The sequence below is a fragment of the Argiope bruennichi genome, chromosome 5 (assembly GCF_947563725.1).
Source record: "Argiope bruennichi chromosome 5, qqArgBrue1.1, whole genome shotgun sequence".
NCBI classification, from domain to species: domain Eukaryota; kingdom Metazoa; phylum Arthropoda; class Arachnida; order Araneae; family Araneidae; genus Argiope; species Argiope bruennichi.
In genome coordinates this window covers 103,073,216-103,094,987 of record NC_079155.1, presented here as the reverse complement: position 1 = coordinate 103,094,987, position 21,772 = coordinate 103,073,216, and the positions used below count along the sequence as shown (strand labels likewise).

Sequence of the window (21,772 nt, the reverse complement as noted above, 5' to 3'; positions counted from 1 at the left end):
TTATGTAATTTTAGAATGTTAATTCAAAATTATTTCTATCTCACCGTTCGTTTCAGTCCTTCGAGTAATTCTGAAATATTCGATAAAATTTCTTTTTAATAAAAGCGAACCAAATATAACTTTTCTTGCATCTATAACTCTACTTATAATAAAAAAGAATTTGTGGTGTATTTTGACGGTCTACGAGGCCAAACATTTGACCTACAGCTACCAAATTTGGTACATATATAGTCTTTTAAGAATAAATTGTGCACCTCGAAGCGATTTCTTTTAAAATTTTAATAAATTAAAAATTAAATAACATTTTCGTTTGCCCTCCAAAATAATCGAGAATATTATAACACAAATGTAATTTTTACTTCAGCTTAAAATTTAAAAATTGTATTTTTGATCATACTAATTTGATAATCATGTAAATTTTCCTGAATTTTGGCAATTTTTTTAAATATATTTGTTGCTTGATTTTCAACAATAGCTTACATTTTTGCTCTGAAATTCAATTTATTTTCATCAAATATTTAATCGTATGAATTTCTTCCATTGTTGAAAATTAAGGAAAGATTTTGTTTAATATCGCCATCTGTGTTTTTACTAAATAGATAAAAAAGTGAAGTTACAATATCGCGAAAGTTAGAAGATGGGTGAAGTTTTGAAAAGCTTTATGGTCTCATAAGAATGGTTTTCATCAAAAAGGTTCATGTACTCAGTGAAGAGGACATGTGTGGGGCAATTAAAATAACATGGCTTTAATGCCTGACAATCTCGTGGAATCATAGACATGAAAAATATATCTGAACCATTTAACTAGAATTACATATTACCAATATCCTCAATGAACCAGTTGGTCGCCAAAAAAAGCGACTGATTTAAAATGAATGCAGAATATTTTGACCACTTATCCAAGAATTAAGATTTGCTATAGAGCACATATCTAAAGCAATTAAATATAAATTGCATGCTATCTGAATAATTTTTTCATTAAAACCATGCTTTTTGAAATTTGCATTTTTACATGCATTGGTGCCTGTTCTTCACAATAAAAAAATACATGCAAGAGTTAAATATCTAAGTTTTGAAGTGCATTTGTTGACATACAAGAAAGATAGCAAAATGAAACTGACGGAGAATCAGATATCTCTTCTAGAGGAATTTTCATGCATACAAAGATATTGCCTTTCTTAAAAGGATGTCAAATAAACAGGTATTCCTAGTTATTTTTGAAAATTTCAATTTTCATTCCTTTTTCTACAATATATATATTATTTCGAATTTAAATGTTATCACTGAAATATGTACAGTTATATCACATTTCAGTTGTACACTTCTGCTATGATACTCAGTTATAATTATATTTATAGAAACTAATGTGCAAAACAACAGGAGTGGTTTCTCCGAAACTTTCTCGCATATTTCGCAATAAAAGTATTACCCCCCTTTCTTTGCATGAAATTTTGTGGGCTTGGGCCAAAATTGAGAACACTACGAATGCTCAGATTTTTATTATCAAGTGTCTTGCACAAGAGTATTTTTTATTTCGTAATAAAGTAAAGAAAACCTAAATTTTACACAGAATACAATTCTAGTATGAAGATTGCATGACAAATTTCATTTATCTGAATCTTGTTTTTAAGTTATCGCATTTACATGTTTGCTAAGGCTACTCATGAGTTTTCTTGTTTCCACGCTTTAATTTTGTTTCTTAAAGTGCACTATGATCTGTAGTTATAATGATTTAAATAATGGTCAAATTGTCTAGAAACATGCAGTCCCTGGCGTATGTTTCAGAGTTTTCTATACGGTACGCAATGTGCACACGGATCACGAGATTTCTCGTTTTTGGCAGGGCGAACGTTGTGGTTAGGTCACGAGATATCTCGTTTTCATTTTTTTTGGGGTCAAATCGATGCATAATCAACCAGAGACAAATATTTGTATTACGTTACCACGGTAGTGAAGCCTTACGCATTCTTATGACAAATAATTAGCAAAATAACTGAATGTAGACATTCCAAACATTTAGAAACAATCAGTCAGTATAGCCAGTACGTCGGTAGATCTGTGCCAATCGTTTACCGTGCCTTATAAAATGTTTTATTATTATGCATTTTGTTATTTCAAATTTCGTATTTTAATTTGTAAGGAAACAGCTTTTTAAAACGTAAAAAATCTTATATAATAAATAGATGTTTGAACTATATAGTAATATTTAAGAATACTTTATGCAAATATAATACCAAATGCACATTAAAAATGTGCAAATATGCAACCTATTGTTTGCCAAGCATACTTCTAGAGCGTTCAAAAATGAGCGGAACTGGGAATACGCTGAGCGGGCAGAGTGCCGTATGCAATGTGTTAATATATTGTTACCTGAGTTGTTCTGATAGCATCGAATCTGTGACCATGGTCAGACATCACAATGAGGATGGTGGTCTCCAAATGTCGCCCTTTATGCAAGAACTTGAAAAATTCTTCAAACTGACCATCGGCCGAAGCTACTCTGGATAGGTACTCGTGGCTCAATTCTGCCAGGAAGGAGAAACCAAAATATGGTTTTCTGAAAGTGTCATACTTGGTTACGAATTCTCGAAGATATTCCATCTGTAAAGAATAAACAAATTGTCTGTAAATATCCAGCTTTTGATAAATAAGTTAGGCCTATCTGTAAACCTAAGATAACCCTCTTTTAGCACATTCATTGCTATTTACAAAGCATTGTTCGCAGCCGGCAAATTTAGATTTTTCAGAGCATGCAGATAGGAATAATTAATCATAAATTGATTGAATTGTACTGACATTATGATGATATAGATATTTTATTATTGTTACATTAGTTTTATAAGTGTTTACATATATACATCCCTTCAGTGGGTCGATAAACTGAGAACCAAGCATCCTTGGGAACTAAACACTGTAGGTTCCGCTTTAGGCTGACCACATAACCGGGTCATATGCCTTCAACCCAGGGCCGTCGGTCACTGTAGACCCACATGTGTTGTCGTGCCACTGATTTTAGTTTAGTTTATATATAAGTAAAGCCTGGTTGGTAGGAAATCACATCCCTTGGATTATGAGTTCGAACTCCGCAGGCCAAAGATTTCCTGTGTGTATGGTGGCTGGTGCACGTATAAATCTGTCGTGGCCGTAAAGTCCTCCAGATCGAGACAATACCAGTGGGGGTACTGGATCAGAGGTGATTGTTCTCTGGTTCAAGACTAAATTACGATCTGTGGATGAGTGAATGAAATGATGAATGAAGTTCGCCCGTGAAAAGGACTGTGACGCATGAATAGCTAAAACGTACTCTTGGCACTAGATGGCTCTACTAAAACAAGAGACTCTAAAACTCGGCTTAAAATCGCTAATTTCTTATGCGGCTTGTTTGCAACAAGTGCCATAATCAGCAATAACATATGTAAGTAAATTTTTTTTTCTTTTAAAGAAATCTATAGCTTTTACCCGATCTTCTTGAAATTTGGCACACGTGTTTTCAAGACAAGAAGTCCAAAAGGTAATTAAAACATTAACTGATCAAAAATTAATAAGTTGTGACATTTTCAGCTACATTTTCCAAAAATATCTCACCAAAATATATTTTGAACTATGTTAAAACTCAAAATTATATTTTTAGTGATATCAATTTCATTTCTGTATTTTTTCTCTGATTAAAAAAAATTAATTTGTTAACAATATTTTAATAATTATGGTTAAATTCAAACTAATTCCACTGATGCATCAGGCTTTACGCTAGTTTTTGTCATTGTTAAAACTGAGATAAACATTGTTTTCTTCCTACATTAACTTCGAAATGGGATTTCTTCCTTCATTTTTATTTCTTAATATATGCATCTTTTCATTTGTATGAGATTGTTTCATTTAAATTAATATTTTTCATTCTTATCAAATAAGTAGACGAAATTTTAAATGGATGCATTCTGTATTAAAAGTTTATCACACAGAAAAACTATTATTTCGTGAAAACAATCTGGTTGCTAAAAACACTAATTAATAATATTTAAAAATCCAAATCTGAATATTTTAAATTAATTTTAAAATTAAAAAAATATTAATGTTATGATAAATAAACAGATTTTAGATAATTATTGAATTAGCATTTAACTCGCCGGCGTCCTGGCATAGGGGTAGAGCGTCTTCCCTGTGATCTGGGCGTCCTGGGTTCAAGTCCCGGTTTGGACATGGTTGTTCTATCTGCGAGATGTGTGAATGCGCCCTCCTGTAAAAAGGGGTTGTGCAGGCGAATTAGTGATACATGAGTGGCAAACTCGTACTCTTGGCCCTAGTTGGCGCTACTAAAAAAAAGAGACGCTCCTCCACCGGCTTAAAATCGCTGTCTTCGTAACAGCGGGCTTGTCAATGGCAAGTACCATAAGAAACAACAACAAAAGCATTTAACTCAGAAATTCTATGGAAGTAAATATCACCAAAACAGATTCAATAAATATATGTTAAATGCAATTTTAAATTTCCGACTAATAAACATAATCATAAGCTTAACTGGCTGATAATGCAGATAAAGCATAAATTTTATCCTTTCGCCAGACAATGTACAAAATATTTACATTATAAATAGTAATAACTACGAGGATGGATAGAAAAGTTTCTGGCCTAACAAAGGAAAAAAAATCTGTTTAATGCTTTATTTTTCAACGTAGTCTTCTTCCAAAGACATACACTCGCTCCAGCAGTGCGGTAATGCTTGGATCCCCCTATCTGTAAGAGCTTATTCCTAAGGCCTCAAAGTAGACATTCGTCGCTGAGATGACTTTGATATCAGAACCGAATTTCCTTTCAGCTAGAAATGTTTTCAGATTAGGGAAGAGGTTTTAGTCCGAGAGGGGCAAATCAAGAGAATAGGGTCCATGAGCAAGAATTTCAAACTTCATTTCATGAAGTTTTGTCATCACAAGACAGCCTTGTGGACGGGAGCATTGTCTTGGCGGAACAGGACTTTCTTCGTGGCCAAACATGGTCTTTTTTTTCTTTGATTTTGGAATACAATTTATCCAAAAGATTAACATAATATTCAGCATAAGGGTCCTGCCTTTTTTTTTTTTTTAAATAATCCAATAATAAATGTCCCCAAAAACTGTTGCCATAATCTTTCCAGCAGATGGCTCACTTTTTGCTTTTTTTGGTGCTGATTCGTCCTTTGCTGTCCACTGTTTTGATTGATGTTTGGTCTCTAAATTATAGTGATTGATCCATGTCCAATCCACAGTTAGGAAACGCTGCAAAAATCAATTGGGTTTGAATTGTACAGCTCCGATATCGTCATAGGCTGCAATTTTTGATCCAAGGTTAGCAAACGCTTTACCCGTCTCGCACTTTCTCATATCCAAAATATCTATTAAAATATGATGTGCTCATTCTTTGGATATACCAGCAGACTCGGCAACCTCTGTCAGTTTCAGTCAAAGATCATTCATAATATTTTTGTGAACGTTTCTAACGATTTCATCTGCAATGGCTGATTTTGGTCTTCTACAACTTTCCACATCCAGAGTGCTTGTACGACCACGTTTAAAGTCTGCATCCCAAGTTTTAACAATTGTAAATGAAGGAGCAGATTCCCAGAATGTAGCATCTAGCTAAGTTTTAATGTCCGTTGGAGATGAGCCTTTTATAAAAAAAATATTTTATCACAGCTCGATATTCAGTTTTCTCTATACTCGGCTAAAAGCAAAAGAAGAAAATTTTAAAACAACACAGTATAAAAACAACCAAACACAAATACGCAAAAATTTTTATACAAAGATGGTACTTTGAAGTGTTTTAGTCAAAATAGTCCCGGGAGCGCCACCTCTAGGTCAGGCCAGAAACTTTTCATTCCACCCTCTTAATATAGGATACAGACTTAATTTATAAAGATTTTAAGGTTTGTGAAAAACAATTTTCACCGCAGTACTTTATGTAAACAGATAACATTGAAATTCATGTACCTGAAGTATATACTTAGGTTTAGAACCGTAGCACATGTGGGAGCTGAATTTGAGCAAGGTAGACTCTTCGAGGGCCAGCCAGAAGGGTCTCAAGTAATGGTCAGTGGGTGGACGGCGAAACCCTTTGGCAAGGTAATTGAAGAGGCCGTATTTTGGAAAGTCTTCGGCCCACATTGTAGCATAGCCTGCAGCAGAATAGTTTTTCCAAATGAGAGGCCACTCGTCAAAACCGTTGGATTCGTCTGGGAGGCCACCGCCATAGGCTTTGTGTCCTAAAATATATAAAATACATCTTGTTTTCGAAAAACTTAGAATGATTTTCTTTTGAATTGTAAATTATAATAAATATGTAAATGATATACGAATTAAATATTTTTGACTGCCGATCTTGCTGAAACTAAAAGATGAATGATAGATTATTGAACTGGGAAGATTTAAGGAAGACGTTCAAGAGGTCCGTATATTTTTTTCAGTAAATTTCCATTCGTTGCATTTGCCAACGATATTAAAAAAGTTTTCCTTCATAACAATTTGATGAAATCAAAGAGAAACGAATCAAGATATGTTTAATTGAATCATTTTACATGATTTTTTAATCACTGCATACATAGTATCCAACAGCCATTAGAGGCTTACATGTATTTTAATCATTTTTTTTTCATTTTAAAAAGACGTCTATTGAGAAAAATTGGTACAATATATATCAAGCAAAATATTTTACATCATTTTCTACAACTTTTTCCCATTTACCGTTCAATAAGTCTTGCAATTGATTGTCTTCAAATTATTTTGGTCCTCCAGGCCATTCTTTGTCATTGACATCGAAATCACCACTCTTAAATCGTTGAAACCAAAACCGAATATTGGGAGCACCACCACCATAAGTTTCTAAAAGTATCTGATGGGCTTCGGCAGCAAATTTCTTCAAATAAATAATAATAATGAAAAAACTATGAATGTCGAAAATGCAATTTGGAGCGTTCCATGATTGAGGTCTTTATACACTGAATAACTCAATAATACTAAATGGAAAACTTTCAAAATGATAATAACTATAAAGTAATAATAAATTGGTAAAACCCATAGACATTGTCGTTTATATAGATACTTTACATGTTTACCAATAGAGGTCGCTGATTAAAATACATGCAGACCTCTAATATCATTGTTTAATTCTGATTTTCGTTTACAAGATCTACAACAGATCCTAAAATTAAACCATTACTTGTTATTTGAAGTGCATTAGGTGAATAAAAAGAACTGATCTCATTTTTACTTTCAAAATGGAATTTTTATTTATACATTAATAATAAGTTCTTTTATTCCATCTATGATAAATATAGATAAACTAGATTAACATATTCATTAAAAAAAAAATCCTGATTTTTCATACCTGGACCAATCGTGGGCAGTTTTAAGAATGTGAACGATAAGTTAGAAGGTTTGAAAATTTGACTTTTGGTTGATCGGTGGCACTTAGAAAATTATCAACTACAGTGGCCATATTTTTTAAAATAATGTTAAAGCAAGAAGGACCATAGCAAAACCCGTTTTGATCAAGTTCAAAAAAAGCATTTACTTGTCTTGCATTGTCCTATGCTATTGTTTAATATATGAATGTCTGCATATTGTAAATATACAAAATAGTATAATATGGAAGAACATTTTAGGATAGTCGATTTAAACTAGGAATTATCTATATTTATGGTTTATTCATGAAGGTGTATCATAAAATTATGGATGGGAAGTCTATATGTTCTCAATCCCTTGTGCCACCATTTAATAAATCGTAAAACAACAGACGATGTTAACTATTACACACAGGCTTGATTGAATTATCAGATTATAAATGAACTCTCCCGTAACAAGTTCTTTTGCAGGAGGATTTGAAGCCAATCTTATAATACTTGGTTAAATGTTTGCATAGTGATGATTGTATGAACAAAAGATCTGGATCCTTTTTCTACCTTATGAATATATATTCATTTTTTTATTATAGCCAATGGGTAATATATTCGTTATAACGATTTTAGCATAAATTTACAAAAATGAAATGTACTCACCTGTCAGTAGAGCAACGAGATTAGGGTAAGTATTATCTCCAATCTTGTTCATTCCTCGAAAAACAGTCATACGCAATTTCTCTGTGAGGTACTTGTAGGTGCGAGGCAAAAGTCTCATGAATCCCAACCGGGACATAGAATCTAACCCGAAAATCAGGACATTGGTTGGTTTCTGGAGGTAAGTGTATTGATCGGTCATTGTGATGTTTCGTACGCGGACATGCAATTTGTCGTATATCGTGAATCCGGCAAAATTCCAACATTCCACTTGGAACGCTTCATAATCAGGGGGCAATTCATTACCCTCGGGATTGAACATAGACTGTCAAAAAAAAAAAAAAAGAAGATAAAGATGAATATTTGTTGATAAAATCTCTCTTTATAAGCATGAATATTTGTTGATAAAATCTCTCTTTATAAGCATGAATATTTGTTGATAAAAAGCAGTATCTCTTTATAAAGATGAATATTTGTTGACAAAGTTTCTTTTTATAAACATGCAATATTTGTTGATAAAGTTTCTTTTTATAAACATGAATATTTGTTGACAAAGTCTCTCTTTATAAACATGAATATTTGTTGACAAAGTCTCTCTTTATAAACATGAATATATGTTGATAAAAAGCAGTGTCTCTTTATAAAGATGAATATTTGGTGTCAAAGTTTCTATTTTTATAAAAATGAGTATTTGTTGACAAAGTTTCTTTTTTATAAACATGAATATTTGTTGACAAAGTTTATTTTTATAAACATGAATATTTGTTGACAAAGTTTCTTTTTATAAACATGAACATTGGTTGATAAAAAGCAGTATCTCTTAATAAATATGAATATTTTTTGATTAAAAAAGTATCTTTCTTTATAAAGATGAATATTCGTTGAAAAAAAAAGTATCTTTATATAAACATAAATTTTTGTATATCTTTAACACAATTCTATATTTTTTATCGCATCTTGATGAAACTGGGATCTCGTGTTTTTCCAAGACTATTAAAAGTAATGTCACCTTTTTAAAATACAAAAATTAATTGAAATATAACTAAATTAGAAGTAAAGCTAATGTTTAGCGTTTTTCAACTTTATCTTTCGAAAATATATCACAATTTTTTTTTTAATTTAAATTACCTTTTTAACGATACCGGTTTCATTTCCGCACAATTATTTTCTAATTTAAAAATCTTAAATTTTAAGAGTTATTTTTAACACAGAAAAATGAAGCGAGAATTTGATGACAGCAAGTTCTCGTTATGATGAAATTTAAATTAATATCATTCAGTCAAAATCTTTTGTTTATATTAAGATAAAATATGACATTTTTCGAAACATTTCCTCCGATGTGGCAGAATTAGAAGAGAAAGTGGGAGAATTTAAATTGGAAACATGAAGTGAAAATTGATGACAGCAAGTTATCGTTATGATGAAATTTAAGATAATATTATTTAGTCAAGGTCTTTGTTTATATTAAGACAAAAAATTGCATTCGTCGGGCACTTCTTCTGAAGTGGGAGAATTTAAATCAGAAAAATGAAGCGAGAATTTGATGCCAGCAAGTTCTCATTATGATGAAATTTAAACTAATATCATTGTTCCGTCAAATCATTCGGTCAAGGACTTTTGATTTTATTAACAATTACATTCTTCGGACATTTCCTCCGAAGTGGAACTTTCATTTCTGTTTATATTTTGTAGTATGTGCTTTTTAATTTTTCAGATGCAGTAATTTGTTAGATTGATTCCATTAAATTCTTCAGTTTTATTGAATAACAGTGTAAAATTTTAAATAAATGTATTCCACATTAACATTTTAAATAGTCAGGACAGCAAATATTTCAAACGAACACACGGACCTCTGAAGGCTGCTTTGGCGCAGTATGGCCAAATATGGCCCTTGCGCCACTAAACATCATACAACAACAACAACAACAACATCTGAAGGCTGCTAGTTTAAAATAAATATAAGTTTACCGAGATATATTGCAACAGGAGGTATCAAAAAATTATTTTTCAAATCTTAATGATTTTTTTGCGTAAATTCTGAATTTATATACTTCAATTAAAAATATTCCATGATAGTTTTACTTCAGTGCATTTTTGACTTCAAATGAAAAGACGCGCTGATATAAGTGTTAGCTGATTAATTGATTTTGTGGCACTTTTCTTAAGTTGGCAATCAAGATTTATGCTGGTTGCGACTGATTTATAAACGAGAAAAAAAATGCATAGTTGATAGTTGAATGTACTAGGATTGTTAAGAATATACAAGGTGGTTATAATTAAAATTCCACTTTTTGAAATGGTCATCAAAGGAAAACTGAAGGACCAAATGTCTTAAAATTGGAAATAGTTTAAAGAAGATCATGGAAATTTCTTTTCCGCCAAAAAAAGTTCAAAAACTCACCACCAGGGGAGAAATGGCGCTGTATGCAAGACTGTTAAGCAGAAAAGGATATGAAGGAAGACATCGGTTTAAAATGGGTTTAATCGTTTCTGAAACGTGTTACAATGCATGTTCAATGTGGCGTCCACCATTTTCTGAAAGCAAGTTAAATCGCAGTACTGCATTCTCAAGCAGTCAACAGTAGCTCTTAGCCTATCATGAGGAATGTTACGCACATTTAGGTGTATCGCATCTTTCAGTTCCGCCAAATTGTTTATATTATCAACATAAACAGTGCTTTTGAGATAACACACATTAAACATGCTTTGTAACACGTTTCAGAAACGATTAAACACATTTTAAACCGATGTCTTCCTTCATATCCTATTCTGCTTAACAATCTTGCATACAGCGCCATTTCTCCCCTGGTGGTGAGTTTTTGAACTTCTTTTGGCGGAAAAGAAATTTTCATGATCTTCTTTAAACTATTACCAAGTCTGATAACATTCTATCCAGAAGTTTTCCTTTCATGATCATTTCAAAGTGGAATTTTAATTATAACCACCCTGTATATTATTTTAGAAGCAATACTAATGAAATGCTTTTGACACAAATTATTTAATGGGTCCGATTTGCTATTATGTTATAATAATGCCTGAAATTCATGAGGCTGAATTCGATATTAAGCTTATTTATTTAAAACGGCAAATTTGGATGAATAATTAAAGAGAAGTAAAATAATACATCCATAATACATCCAATTAAAAGAAGTTATGTAAAAATATAACATCCATTTAAAAGTGATATCAAATGTAAGAGAAGTTAGGATTGTTATAAGGTATGCTTATTGAAATTTAAAATTGTTGAAAAGAAGAACCTGAATAATTTTTATGATAAAAAAAATATAATTAGTTTCATTACCAATTAAAAGATTCCGAGAAAACTAAATCAACAGTGAAAATGATGACATCAAATGGTTTAGAAAAAAATATTCAATTCTTGCAAAATGAAGTTTTTTTATACTTTCTGTTTCTTTCATTTGATAATAAAGTATCATTTATGAAGTGACACATCTAATTATTAATCCTTTGCTACACCTAATTGTTAACCCTTTAGGCGCTCAGGCAGAGTTGCTCTCTCCGAACGAACAATGCCTTTTGACGCCGTTCATTTGTGACATCCTACCCTAAAGTAGATTTCTAAAATGTTTTTATAGGTTTTATTTCGTCCTAGTGTGTTGAGGTGTCGATTCACCTGTTATGGCTTTCTTTTAATGGGGTAATTATGATTTGTTTTATTTATAGTTTTTTGTAAATTAAAATAAGCAAATAATTAAAGGAAAAAACCCCAAACAATAATAAATTACCCCAATTAGTTATCAGTAATTGTCAATAATGTCCATTAAGTAGTTTGTTTTCGACGCGCTAGCAGCACATGCTTCTTGTACAGAGATTTTTTTTTACATAATCTAATATAATTATATACAAATTTTGTCCCGATCATGGAAAAATGGACCACGAAGATGAACTGTGATGGCATGGAATTGTCACCGGATTCTGGACCCGTCTGAAATGTTCGGAGAAATTGGATACAAAGATAAAATTCAAAATACATACAACAAGAGACGCCTACTACCAAGTAGCTCAGAATCTAATTCTGAACACAGTGAGGAATTATCAGATATTGATAATGTCAATTTCTTTGAAGCGCACAAAATTTGGCCTCAAAAGTTTTTGATTTTGATGAGCTGGACCGTCATGCCGGCTACCTAGAGCGCAATTCATTTCTGAGCGCTCCGCCACAAAAGGGGTAATCTTCCTGTTGTTGTTGTGACTTATGGAACTTTACAAGCCCGCTGATAGTTACCTGTGTGTGATTTAAGCTGAGTGAGCGTCTCTTGTTTTTCTAGTAGCACCAACTAGGGCCAAGAGTACTACTTAGCTACTTCATGCGTCACATTCGTTTGCACAACCCCTTTTTACAGGGGGGGGGGCGCATTCACACACCTCACAGATGTTGTTGTTGTTGTCTTGTCCAGTAGTGCAATAGGATTAGATCTGTCCAAAAGTGTCTAAAACGGCTTTGGCCACATAAATAACTTCAGTAGAGTAGAGGAGTATGTATCCCGATCAGTGGCTGCAAGCGTTTATGCACTACTCATGGAAGAGCGGGGGGGGGGGGGTGCCAGAGCCTTCTTCTGGCACGGACTTCTATCTGTTGGTCCGCGGAAGGTATTCCCCTTCTACCACCCAAAGGAAAAACCAATGGAGGCATTCTCAATCCGCCACCTGGGGACGCGCCCTCTAAGGGTTACAGGCTCACCCGAAGGGAGCCTGTAACCTCACAGATAGAACACAGAAGAGCCCGAACCGGAACTTGAACCCGGGACGCCCAGACCACGCGGAAGACGCGCTACTCCTATGTCAGGACACCGGCGTTAATCTTCCTTTATAATATCTATAAGTAAATTTCTATCTATCTATATCTATAAGTAAGTAGTATCTATTCTATCTATATCTATAAGTAAATTTCAAACTTTGAAAACTATCAGATAAAGATTTATGACGAATAAATATGTAGTTTTTGTAGAATTACTTTTGGTTATTTTTGGAAAATTTGCAATATTGATCGTTCATTTTGGTTTTCGACTATATTTTAATGACTATAGTGACCTTTTTTTTTTTTTTTTTTTTTTTGGTAGTTTGACGAGTAAAATTTGGAATTGGTTTAGTCAGAAATCAAGAAGAATTCAAAATCAAAGAATTCTCAATTTAGTATTTTAAGTTCGAACGTGATATATTTACCTCATATCCGTAGATAACATCGTCGTCATCATCTTGATAATCGCCCGCCCTCAGCACGGTTGACCAATGACAGAACATATTCTTATTAGCTTTGTAACCATTGCGTTCCAATTCCGTTTCATTGTACTTGAGAAATCCATCACTACTGATGTAAGTCAAATCTAGTTGCCTGGTTCTGCAGACGATATCTTTTGGGGGTGCAAAATAGTTCCAGATGGACGGATGGAAAGGATGCACCCTGGGCAGCACGCACTTTTGGCCGGAGTTCCTATGTTCGTGCACATCCAGATCATACAGAAAGTACGGGTGCTCCGCTATAAAAGGGGGTGGAGTGTTCCGCCTGGGGAGTAGGAGGTACAAGAAGGGAAGAATCAACAGGTCTGCGATCAGTATTCCTGTGAGGCAGGTTCGACGAGAAGGAACACGGTTGAACATGCTTTAGAACTCCATCTGGGTCTCCTGAAAAGAAAAAAAAAAGTGATGCGCTATTTCATTTGTTTTGATCTCATAAGTGGAATTTCAAATATATGGAAACTTTTTAGCAATCAAAATTCAGTGGGGGAACTGTAGGGCTGGGCGATGACGGAACTTCATCATCACGATATATCGTCTAACACGTACCGATATTTTTCGATATATCGTGATATCATTACTTACTGCTATTATAAGTTATAAGTAACATCTCTTAATATATTGACTGATCAGAAAGACTTCAAATAAAAGGAAGTTTTGATTTATATAATACAAATATTTGTTTTCTATAGAATAAAAATAGAAAATAATTTTGTTAAAACCCCTTTAATAAAGTGTATCAATACCAAAACAATGTTTGGATTTTACAATTTATAACATTGTGTTCGAAACAAATATTTTTATATATTAAAATATGACAGTATTTATAGAAATATTGACACAATTTTGTATGAAGGTCAATAAGAATGAAGAGCAACAAAAATTAACACTAACCACTAACCAAAACGAAATCGAAAACGTAAAGTTATTGTGAATATAGATTTATTGTATCGCGATTTATCGTAGCTACTAGGTGAAAGTGGTAATATAATAGAATTTCTTCTTTTTTATACGAGTGCGCTTAAGTGCACACTCACTCTAAGTGTGAAAATGCGAGCTGCGAATAAAATTGTGAATTAAATCTGAATGAATCCTTTTTGCTTTCATTTCAGAAGATGAATATTTAGCGATTAAACAGAGGACAGTCAACAACCTTTTGATAACCGCAATTATTTTTCAATAAAGGTATCATTCAGTTGGGGAACAGAAAAGAGTTTTTATTCCATAATGTCATGCTTAAAACAAGTACTTTTATATATTAGAATATGACAGTATTTATAGAAATATTAACAAAAATTCTGTATGAAGGTGAAAAAGAATGAAGAGCAACAAAAAATTAACACTAACCGATAACCAGAATGAAATCGAAAACTCAAATTAATTGTGAATATCGATTTATTGTATCGTGATTTATCGTGAACTACTATTCATGAGCATGATTTCGATAGATCGATGTCTTTCAAAAACTTTCATCGAAAAATCGATTTTTTTTTTTTAATAAATCGAAAATTGGCACAACGCTAGTGAACAGCATCCTACGGATTTCTTGTATACTTAAACAATCCAGAGCCACCTCCCCCCCCCATTTTTTGCTATTTTCTGAACATATAGGGGTGGAGAAAGGCGTCAAACCTTCGAAAGTTATTACTATTTACAAGCATGAGTGCCCCAGACTTCTGAATGGAACAATACAGATCTCACACTTTGTGCTCCGTAATATAATGGGGGGGGGGAGGACGAATTATGTATCTTGAATGCTTTCTTTTTCATCTATTGGATCGAAAATTTGGCATAAATCTACCATTTTCATCACAGGAACGCATAACGATTTTCATTTGTTTAACTTGTTACGTTTTAGAGTCATCGCGTTCACATACGTCTTATTATACAAATAGTTAACAGCTTTGAAGATTTAGTCTAAAATTCAATAAATATCTACAATTCTAAGATTAAATCAATAGAAAAAATCTTATATAAACAGGTCTTTGAGTTATAATTAATTCCGACAAAGACTTTTTTTCGGTAGAATTAATCTAAGTTATGTTGGTCTCGGCTGCGAAACCGGAGGGCTTCAGATTCGAGACCCGATTCCAAAAAAGAACCGACGTGTAAGCGTATCTCGTGCACGTTAAACGTCCTTTCGCTGTGTGGAAGTTTGGAGAGAAGGGAGTGCCAGCTCAGGTGTCGTTCTTGTCATCTGACCGCGGTTCAAAGTGACGAGGTCCATCCCAAAATAGCCCTATTGTTGCTTTAAAACGGGACGTTAATATAATTAAACAAAACTAAACTTAAATTTGTTGACATTAGATGTAAAGACAAATTAGATGTAAAGACCATATACCAAATTTCTTTTGTTTAGTCAAAGCGTTTATGAATTGTCGTGTTCCCAGACAGACAATTTCAAATATGTGTTTTTCGGATGCAATGAGAATTTGTTAAAATCCCGTGGTCGAATATTTTGATTCTTAGAATACTTTTTTTTCGTATACTTCATACAAGTAAAAAATATGAAAATTCAGTTACATCGAATCTAATTGACAGAGAACTGAACTCGGATTGCCAATTTAAATTAAATATCAGATAGCAGATGATCACAGTGGAGTCAATTGATACTTCAGTGATATTAAATCTGCAGAGTAATTCAGTTGTCGAATCTATTGTGCATATTGAAGGGGGCATATGAACTTGAATTTGAAAGAGAGAGTAACTGGTGTTAAATAATATGCAGACTTTAATTCTTCATGCGAAATTGGGAAAGTCATACAAAAAAAAATACCACTGACCCTCCGACCCACCTTGAAGGCATATAGATACAAAACTGAATGACCGGACCGTCGCTATAGCAACACTTGCGGGAACTGTAAGTCCTAAAGGTCATTACCGGTCACTGTACAACCCTTCCCTAAGGAAGTACATCTCGTCATCGATGGGAGGAGCCAGATCCACGCCTTTTCGTATACCTTCCAGGGTGGCGAGAACCAACCACCATGCCGGACGCTCCCCATCCTCATTTCAAGGTCCCCCCCCGGGGGGGGATTCAAAATTGGGAAAAACGGATTCCATTAAGATGGTTGCATAGAAGCTGTGAACAAAATAGGTGCAAGGATTCTAAAATAGTAAGATTTAAATTTCTATCACAGTTTATAGTTTTAAAGTTAGTTTAATTTTATTCAGGCTCTCATAGACTAAGCTAAATATAAGAGATTTTTTTAATACAAAACATTATAATTTCTCGAGAGAAAACTGTATGCTAAAGGTAGCTTTCATAAAATTTATTTCCATGAAAGTATTTTATTATATTCCACAAAAATATTCGAAATTCCCTGTTATATTCTTTTTAGTTCTTCAGCTGCTTATCCCGCGATTTCCGCGGGTTGGAGTGAGTCATTTTCTATTGCTGTTTTTCGCAGTTTAGTGTGTTTATTTTTACAATTACAGATTTTTATTATATCAGATTATTATCGTGAAAAGTTCATTCGTGTAATAGTATCAGTTCACTTTGTTTGAAAAATATTTGAACTTATTTGCAAACAACACATCTAAATAGTAATTTAAAAAAATTACGCAGTCAAAGTTAACAGTGATGGACGGTAATAATGCTTATTTTTTATATGTCAGCAAATTCTAAACTTTTTTAACGGCACTTCAGAATATGACACTTATTAAATGAATTGATGTCTCTTCTACTATTATTATTTATCATAAATGTCTAAAAAAAAAAGTCATTTTAGTGGAAATCGCATTGTTAGAAAATGTTATTAGAAAAGATGATTGGAATATGTAAAGTCACTTGCTTCCTCTTGCATGTCCAATAAAACATTCAAACCCACTTTTTTGTTTTATACATAACAAAAAATACTCGTGAGCCTTTGAGCCTTTTATTACTCATTTGTAAGTACACAGACGAATAATTTGTTATTGTCCGTGAACAACTGAAATTATTTTTTATAGTGCAGTTATTAAAATGTTTATATTTTGTTTCTTACATAGATATCTGTTCTGTTTATAACATGCGTGCAATTTCCAACCACTTTCAAAATATTACTTTTTAAAGAAATGACTTATGCGTACGAACATTAAGTTTATTTCCGTTTTATGACATCGTTTGGCCATTATATTAATAATTTCTTTTCAATAAACCTGTGTTTCAAATGGCCATTGTTAATATATTTTTGTAAAGATGTACCATTTCTATTCAATTTATTAAAATGAGTGAATTCAAGAGGCCGATGAGTTTTATAAAATAAGGCTCTCACAGTTATAAAAATGTCATTTTTTTTTCATATTGTTAAGGGAAAAAAATCTAGAATCCATTCATGAATTGTACGATGAAAACGTCCAATAGGTTCAGTACGAGATAACGTTTCATTATTCGACATGAAAACACAGCCGAACAGTACACAAGAACAACACCTGAAGCACACAAGCAGCAAACCGGTAATAAATAATCGCAATAGTATAAAGTACTTTAGAGAGAACTGATTGAAAAAAAACAACCTTAATTCACATCTTATTCTATACATTTTGAACGTATAATTCAATAATTGAATCTTATAAGGTTCTTTTTTCTTTAAATGTAAAATTTTTTCGATTTAGGAAGGCATATAAATAAATAGCTTTACCACGAATCTTTGTTTTGCCACTTATTATTGTCACGATCCAGCATTTACAGAATCAACACAATCAAGCATTTACAGAATGAACACAATCAAGCATTTACAGAATCAACACAATCAAGCATTTACAGAATCAACACAATCAAGCATTTACAGAATCAACACAATCAAGCATTCAGAGAATCAACACAATCAAGCATTCACAGAATCAACACAATCAAGCATTCAGAGAATCAACACGATCAAGCATTCACAGAATCAACACGATCAAGCATTCACAGAATCAACACGATCAAGCATTCACAGAATCAACACAATCAAGTATTCACAATACAAGTTGTGCAATCATAGTAAACACAGTGAAATTTGACGTAATCACAATGGAAGTAAAAGAAATCATAATTAATCTGTGTAAGAATTAAAATCTAGCAACTGGCAGCTAACGAAAGAAAATATGAAAATTGTGAAAACAACAACAATGAGAGGAGTCTCTTCGAAACTGTTTCGCACATTCCTCACTAAAATTGTCGTGCCTTACCCTGCTGAATAAATATTATAAACCTCGAAAAGGCCGTGAATGCTAAATTTTTGATTAATTTATTTCCGGAATTACGAACATGGGTATTTGGCACTTCATAGTAAAGGAAACCAAGTATGCATTTCGGACGCGTTTTATCAACCATGTAGAAACCAACATTTGACACTGAGTTACAATTTTAATAACAAAATCGCTTATTTAAATTTCATTTGTCTAAGCCGTTGCGTTTTCACAGTTTTCGCGTTTGCTTGCATTCGAATGTATAGACCAAACGGTTAATCCATCGATTTCGGAAAAATTTCGTTCAAAATTTGTTATAAATCTGCAATTTAGATGTTCTTCCACTTATTCCTTCCAATTTAGATGCGGCAATAGATGCTCTTATGAAATGTATACAAAATTTGAAGGAAGTCAACAAACTTGATGCAATAAGCACTAACCAAATTTTCCTACATCTTAACTCAAGACGTTTTTGAGTTAATATGTTTACAGACAAGTATAATTTTAAAAATGTGTTTTTTGGACTTACAAAGAGATTGAAACGCTGAGATTCGGCAAAATCTTGAGGTCGGATATTTTGCGATTGCAATACTTTGTGTACTTCGTATTTAAGAAAGTAAAAAATCGAAGGAATGAAAAATAAATTTGTAATTCTTATCCGAAACATTGTAACGCGATAGAACTTTAGACTTCAGTTGTCTGTCTTGATTGCATTTGCATTGCTTACTGCATGCAACGATTTAATACATTCACGCAGTTATTAGAAGTAATAGTAGATAAAATACATTATGCTAAAAAAACGTTTGAAATATTTTAAACATTGTTAAACAAGCAACAAAAAGAATTTATTTTTGTTTACTAGTACTTGTTCTAATAAAATATTCACATTGTAATTTTTGTTATTTTATTGCATGCAGTTATATAAAAGAAGAGTTATATTCCAAAATTGTATTTAGCACCAAAGTTTAAAAAAATATGAAAATGATAAAATAATTTTTAAGGATTAAAAATTAAAAAAATGAATGAAAACTTAAAGAAAATTAGCTCCGAAGTTATTGAAGAAAATGGTTCAAATTCCGATCCATTTTTAACCAAAAAATTATTTAAAATTTTGACAAAAAAAAAGCACTTTTACTGAGCTTTTATTACGAAAGTTCAAATTTGGTAGCTTTTTGATTCAAAAACTTGTGCCGTAGAGTATTTCGAGTTATTTTTGGATCACGCATAATGCAGCTAACAGAGAATAAACATTATCACGTTGGAAAGATACTTTTAGAGCATTTTTACTTTCTGGTACACGAATTATATAAAAAGAAAGTGCTGAAATCAAAAAACACTACCAAATATGTTATGCGATCTTGTTATTAAAATAGTACCTTCTACAAATTTTGGTTTCAAATGGTCCAAAAGGCCCTTATGGAACATAAACGCTTTTCGTCTGTTTCTTACGAAGCAGAAAATGCTCATCTGTGAAAATCTGAGTATCCGTGAAGTGCATGGCACTGACCTATGATTATAACTCTTATGCGGGAGTTCCAAATAACACTTAACACGAAAAAATTTCGGACAGGCTACTATCGTTGAGTTCAACTGAAAATAATATGCTTATATCTAAAGGCTTAGTAAGACATTAACATTTGAATCACAATTAGAATGTACGCCCTGAATAAGAAATGGAATTTTTGCAACAGGAAAAGAAAATGCAATGATAAAACAATAGTTTCTTCCTTTCATTTTATTGAGTGTAAACATTATATTGCTTTGATTAAAGCTTTAATAGCAACAATAAAATGTAGGTTTTGAGAAAGAATGGAATAATAGGATATTACTATGAGGAAAGGGAAGTGGATCTGAGGTTATCGATTTCACTAAGTAAATACACTTGCAGTGATAATGCTCAATGGAAAGAACTATAAATAAAAGTCTCTGACCTACTTTTACACTCAAATAAAACTTAGTTTATCCTTATATTTTAACACCTACATTTCTGTGGCATCTATAAGAACGATGTGGAGAAAAAAAACGGCATATAATGTTCGAACTTTAGATTGATTTGGATGGCCATTTGTATTTTAAATTAGGAAAGAACAAGTTTCAGATTGTTCACAAGATTATCGGAAAGTTGTCTCCTTATTAGGTTTCTCATTTAAAAGTAAGATTCGAACGATTTATTGTTTTTACTTTCTCTTATATGAGGTATACAAAGAGGAAATATTGTAAATTTCAAAAAACTCAACTTCACGATTTTGATGAGTCTTCACGTTTCTGTCCAAACCGAAAAACACACTTTTGTTATTATGTCTGTCTGACTGTGAATACAGTAATACAAAAACGTTTTAAACTAGACAAATGAAATTTGATATATAAACCTGACAAAAAAAAATTTATAGATTTCTATCAAATTTTGAATGAAATCCATTGGGATGAAGTCTCTTTGTCTAAATGGACTGGGTAACTACAAAACGTCAAGAGGCAGATCCATAAAATCTGGTACACAGGATAGCAGCTAAAATGTAAATTTTTATGAAATTCTCAATTAAATCTGTCAAAAGGTTGATTATTTGTCGATCTGCGCTTTCTCACGTATATAAAATGTAGATTTAATGAAATTTAGCATATGGTTTTGTGATTGCAAGTGTAGTTCTAGTTTCATTCGGTTGGAAAAAAAATCTTCCAAAATGCAAATTCGATTTTCGGATACTTGTGCATTCATCACATACCAGGCATTAATCGCCAAAAAAGTCGCCAAAGATCATACGATAGATTCTGTGAAATTGCTATGTACGCCACAAAAGTCACTCATCTTGACTTTTATTCGCAATGCCATGAATGACGTTTGCAGCTTTGTCCAAACTCCATTTATGAGGGGTTAAAATTTTATGGAGACATTATTTATAGTTGATGCTCATTTTAATTGGAACTCAACTGCTAACTTTTAATCCATTAAACATAAGCATGTAATTTTAATTTCAAAAACTCCATAATATACATAAACAGTTGTATATTTTACGCTGTTTGAGTCAATAAATAAAGGAAACCCAGTATTAATAATTTTCACGAAACTTTTTCATATACTCTGCAAACAGTTTCTATCCCTTTCCCCTCTCATAAGATTGTGGTCCTTCAGTAAGATAGCGAATACCTTGTAAGGCTTCGAGGAACGATAGTTACGAAATATAGATATTTAGCTAGAGTCTAACATTTTTACTGAATTCATAGCTAGAATATGTATTTTAGACTTCTTTTGCCAGTCGATTAATACCCAAATTTGATACAGAATTACAATTATAGGCCCAACATATGGAATTTGATGGATTCAAGTCATTGAGTTTAATGTTTATA

At 32.5% G+C, this 21,772-nt stretch overlaps 1 protein-coding gene across 2 annotated transcripts in view; it reads right to left on the bottom strand.

Moving 5' to 3' along the window:
• LOC129968693 (uncharacterized) overlaps window positions 1-21,772 on the bottom strand; it is a 62,881-nt gene that overhangs the window by 8,804 nt on the left and 32,305 nt on the right. For both annotated transcript variants that reach the window (XM_056082853.1, XM_056082852.1), the window contains exons 2-5: window positions 13,205-13,663; window positions 8,024-8,345; window positions 5,961-6,232; window positions 2,371-2,601 (exon numbers count right to left, since the gene is read on the bottom strand). In XM_056082853.1, the coding sequence (XP_055938828.1) occupies window positions 2,371-2,601; window positions 5,961-6,232; window positions 8,024-8,345; window positions 13,205-13,639 (1,260 nt within the window). In that variant the 5' untranslated portion in view covers window positions 13,640-13,663. The remainder of the gene's footprint in view (window positions 1-2,370; window positions 2,602-5,960; window positions 6,233-8,023; window positions 8,346-13,204; window positions 13,664-21,772) is intronic.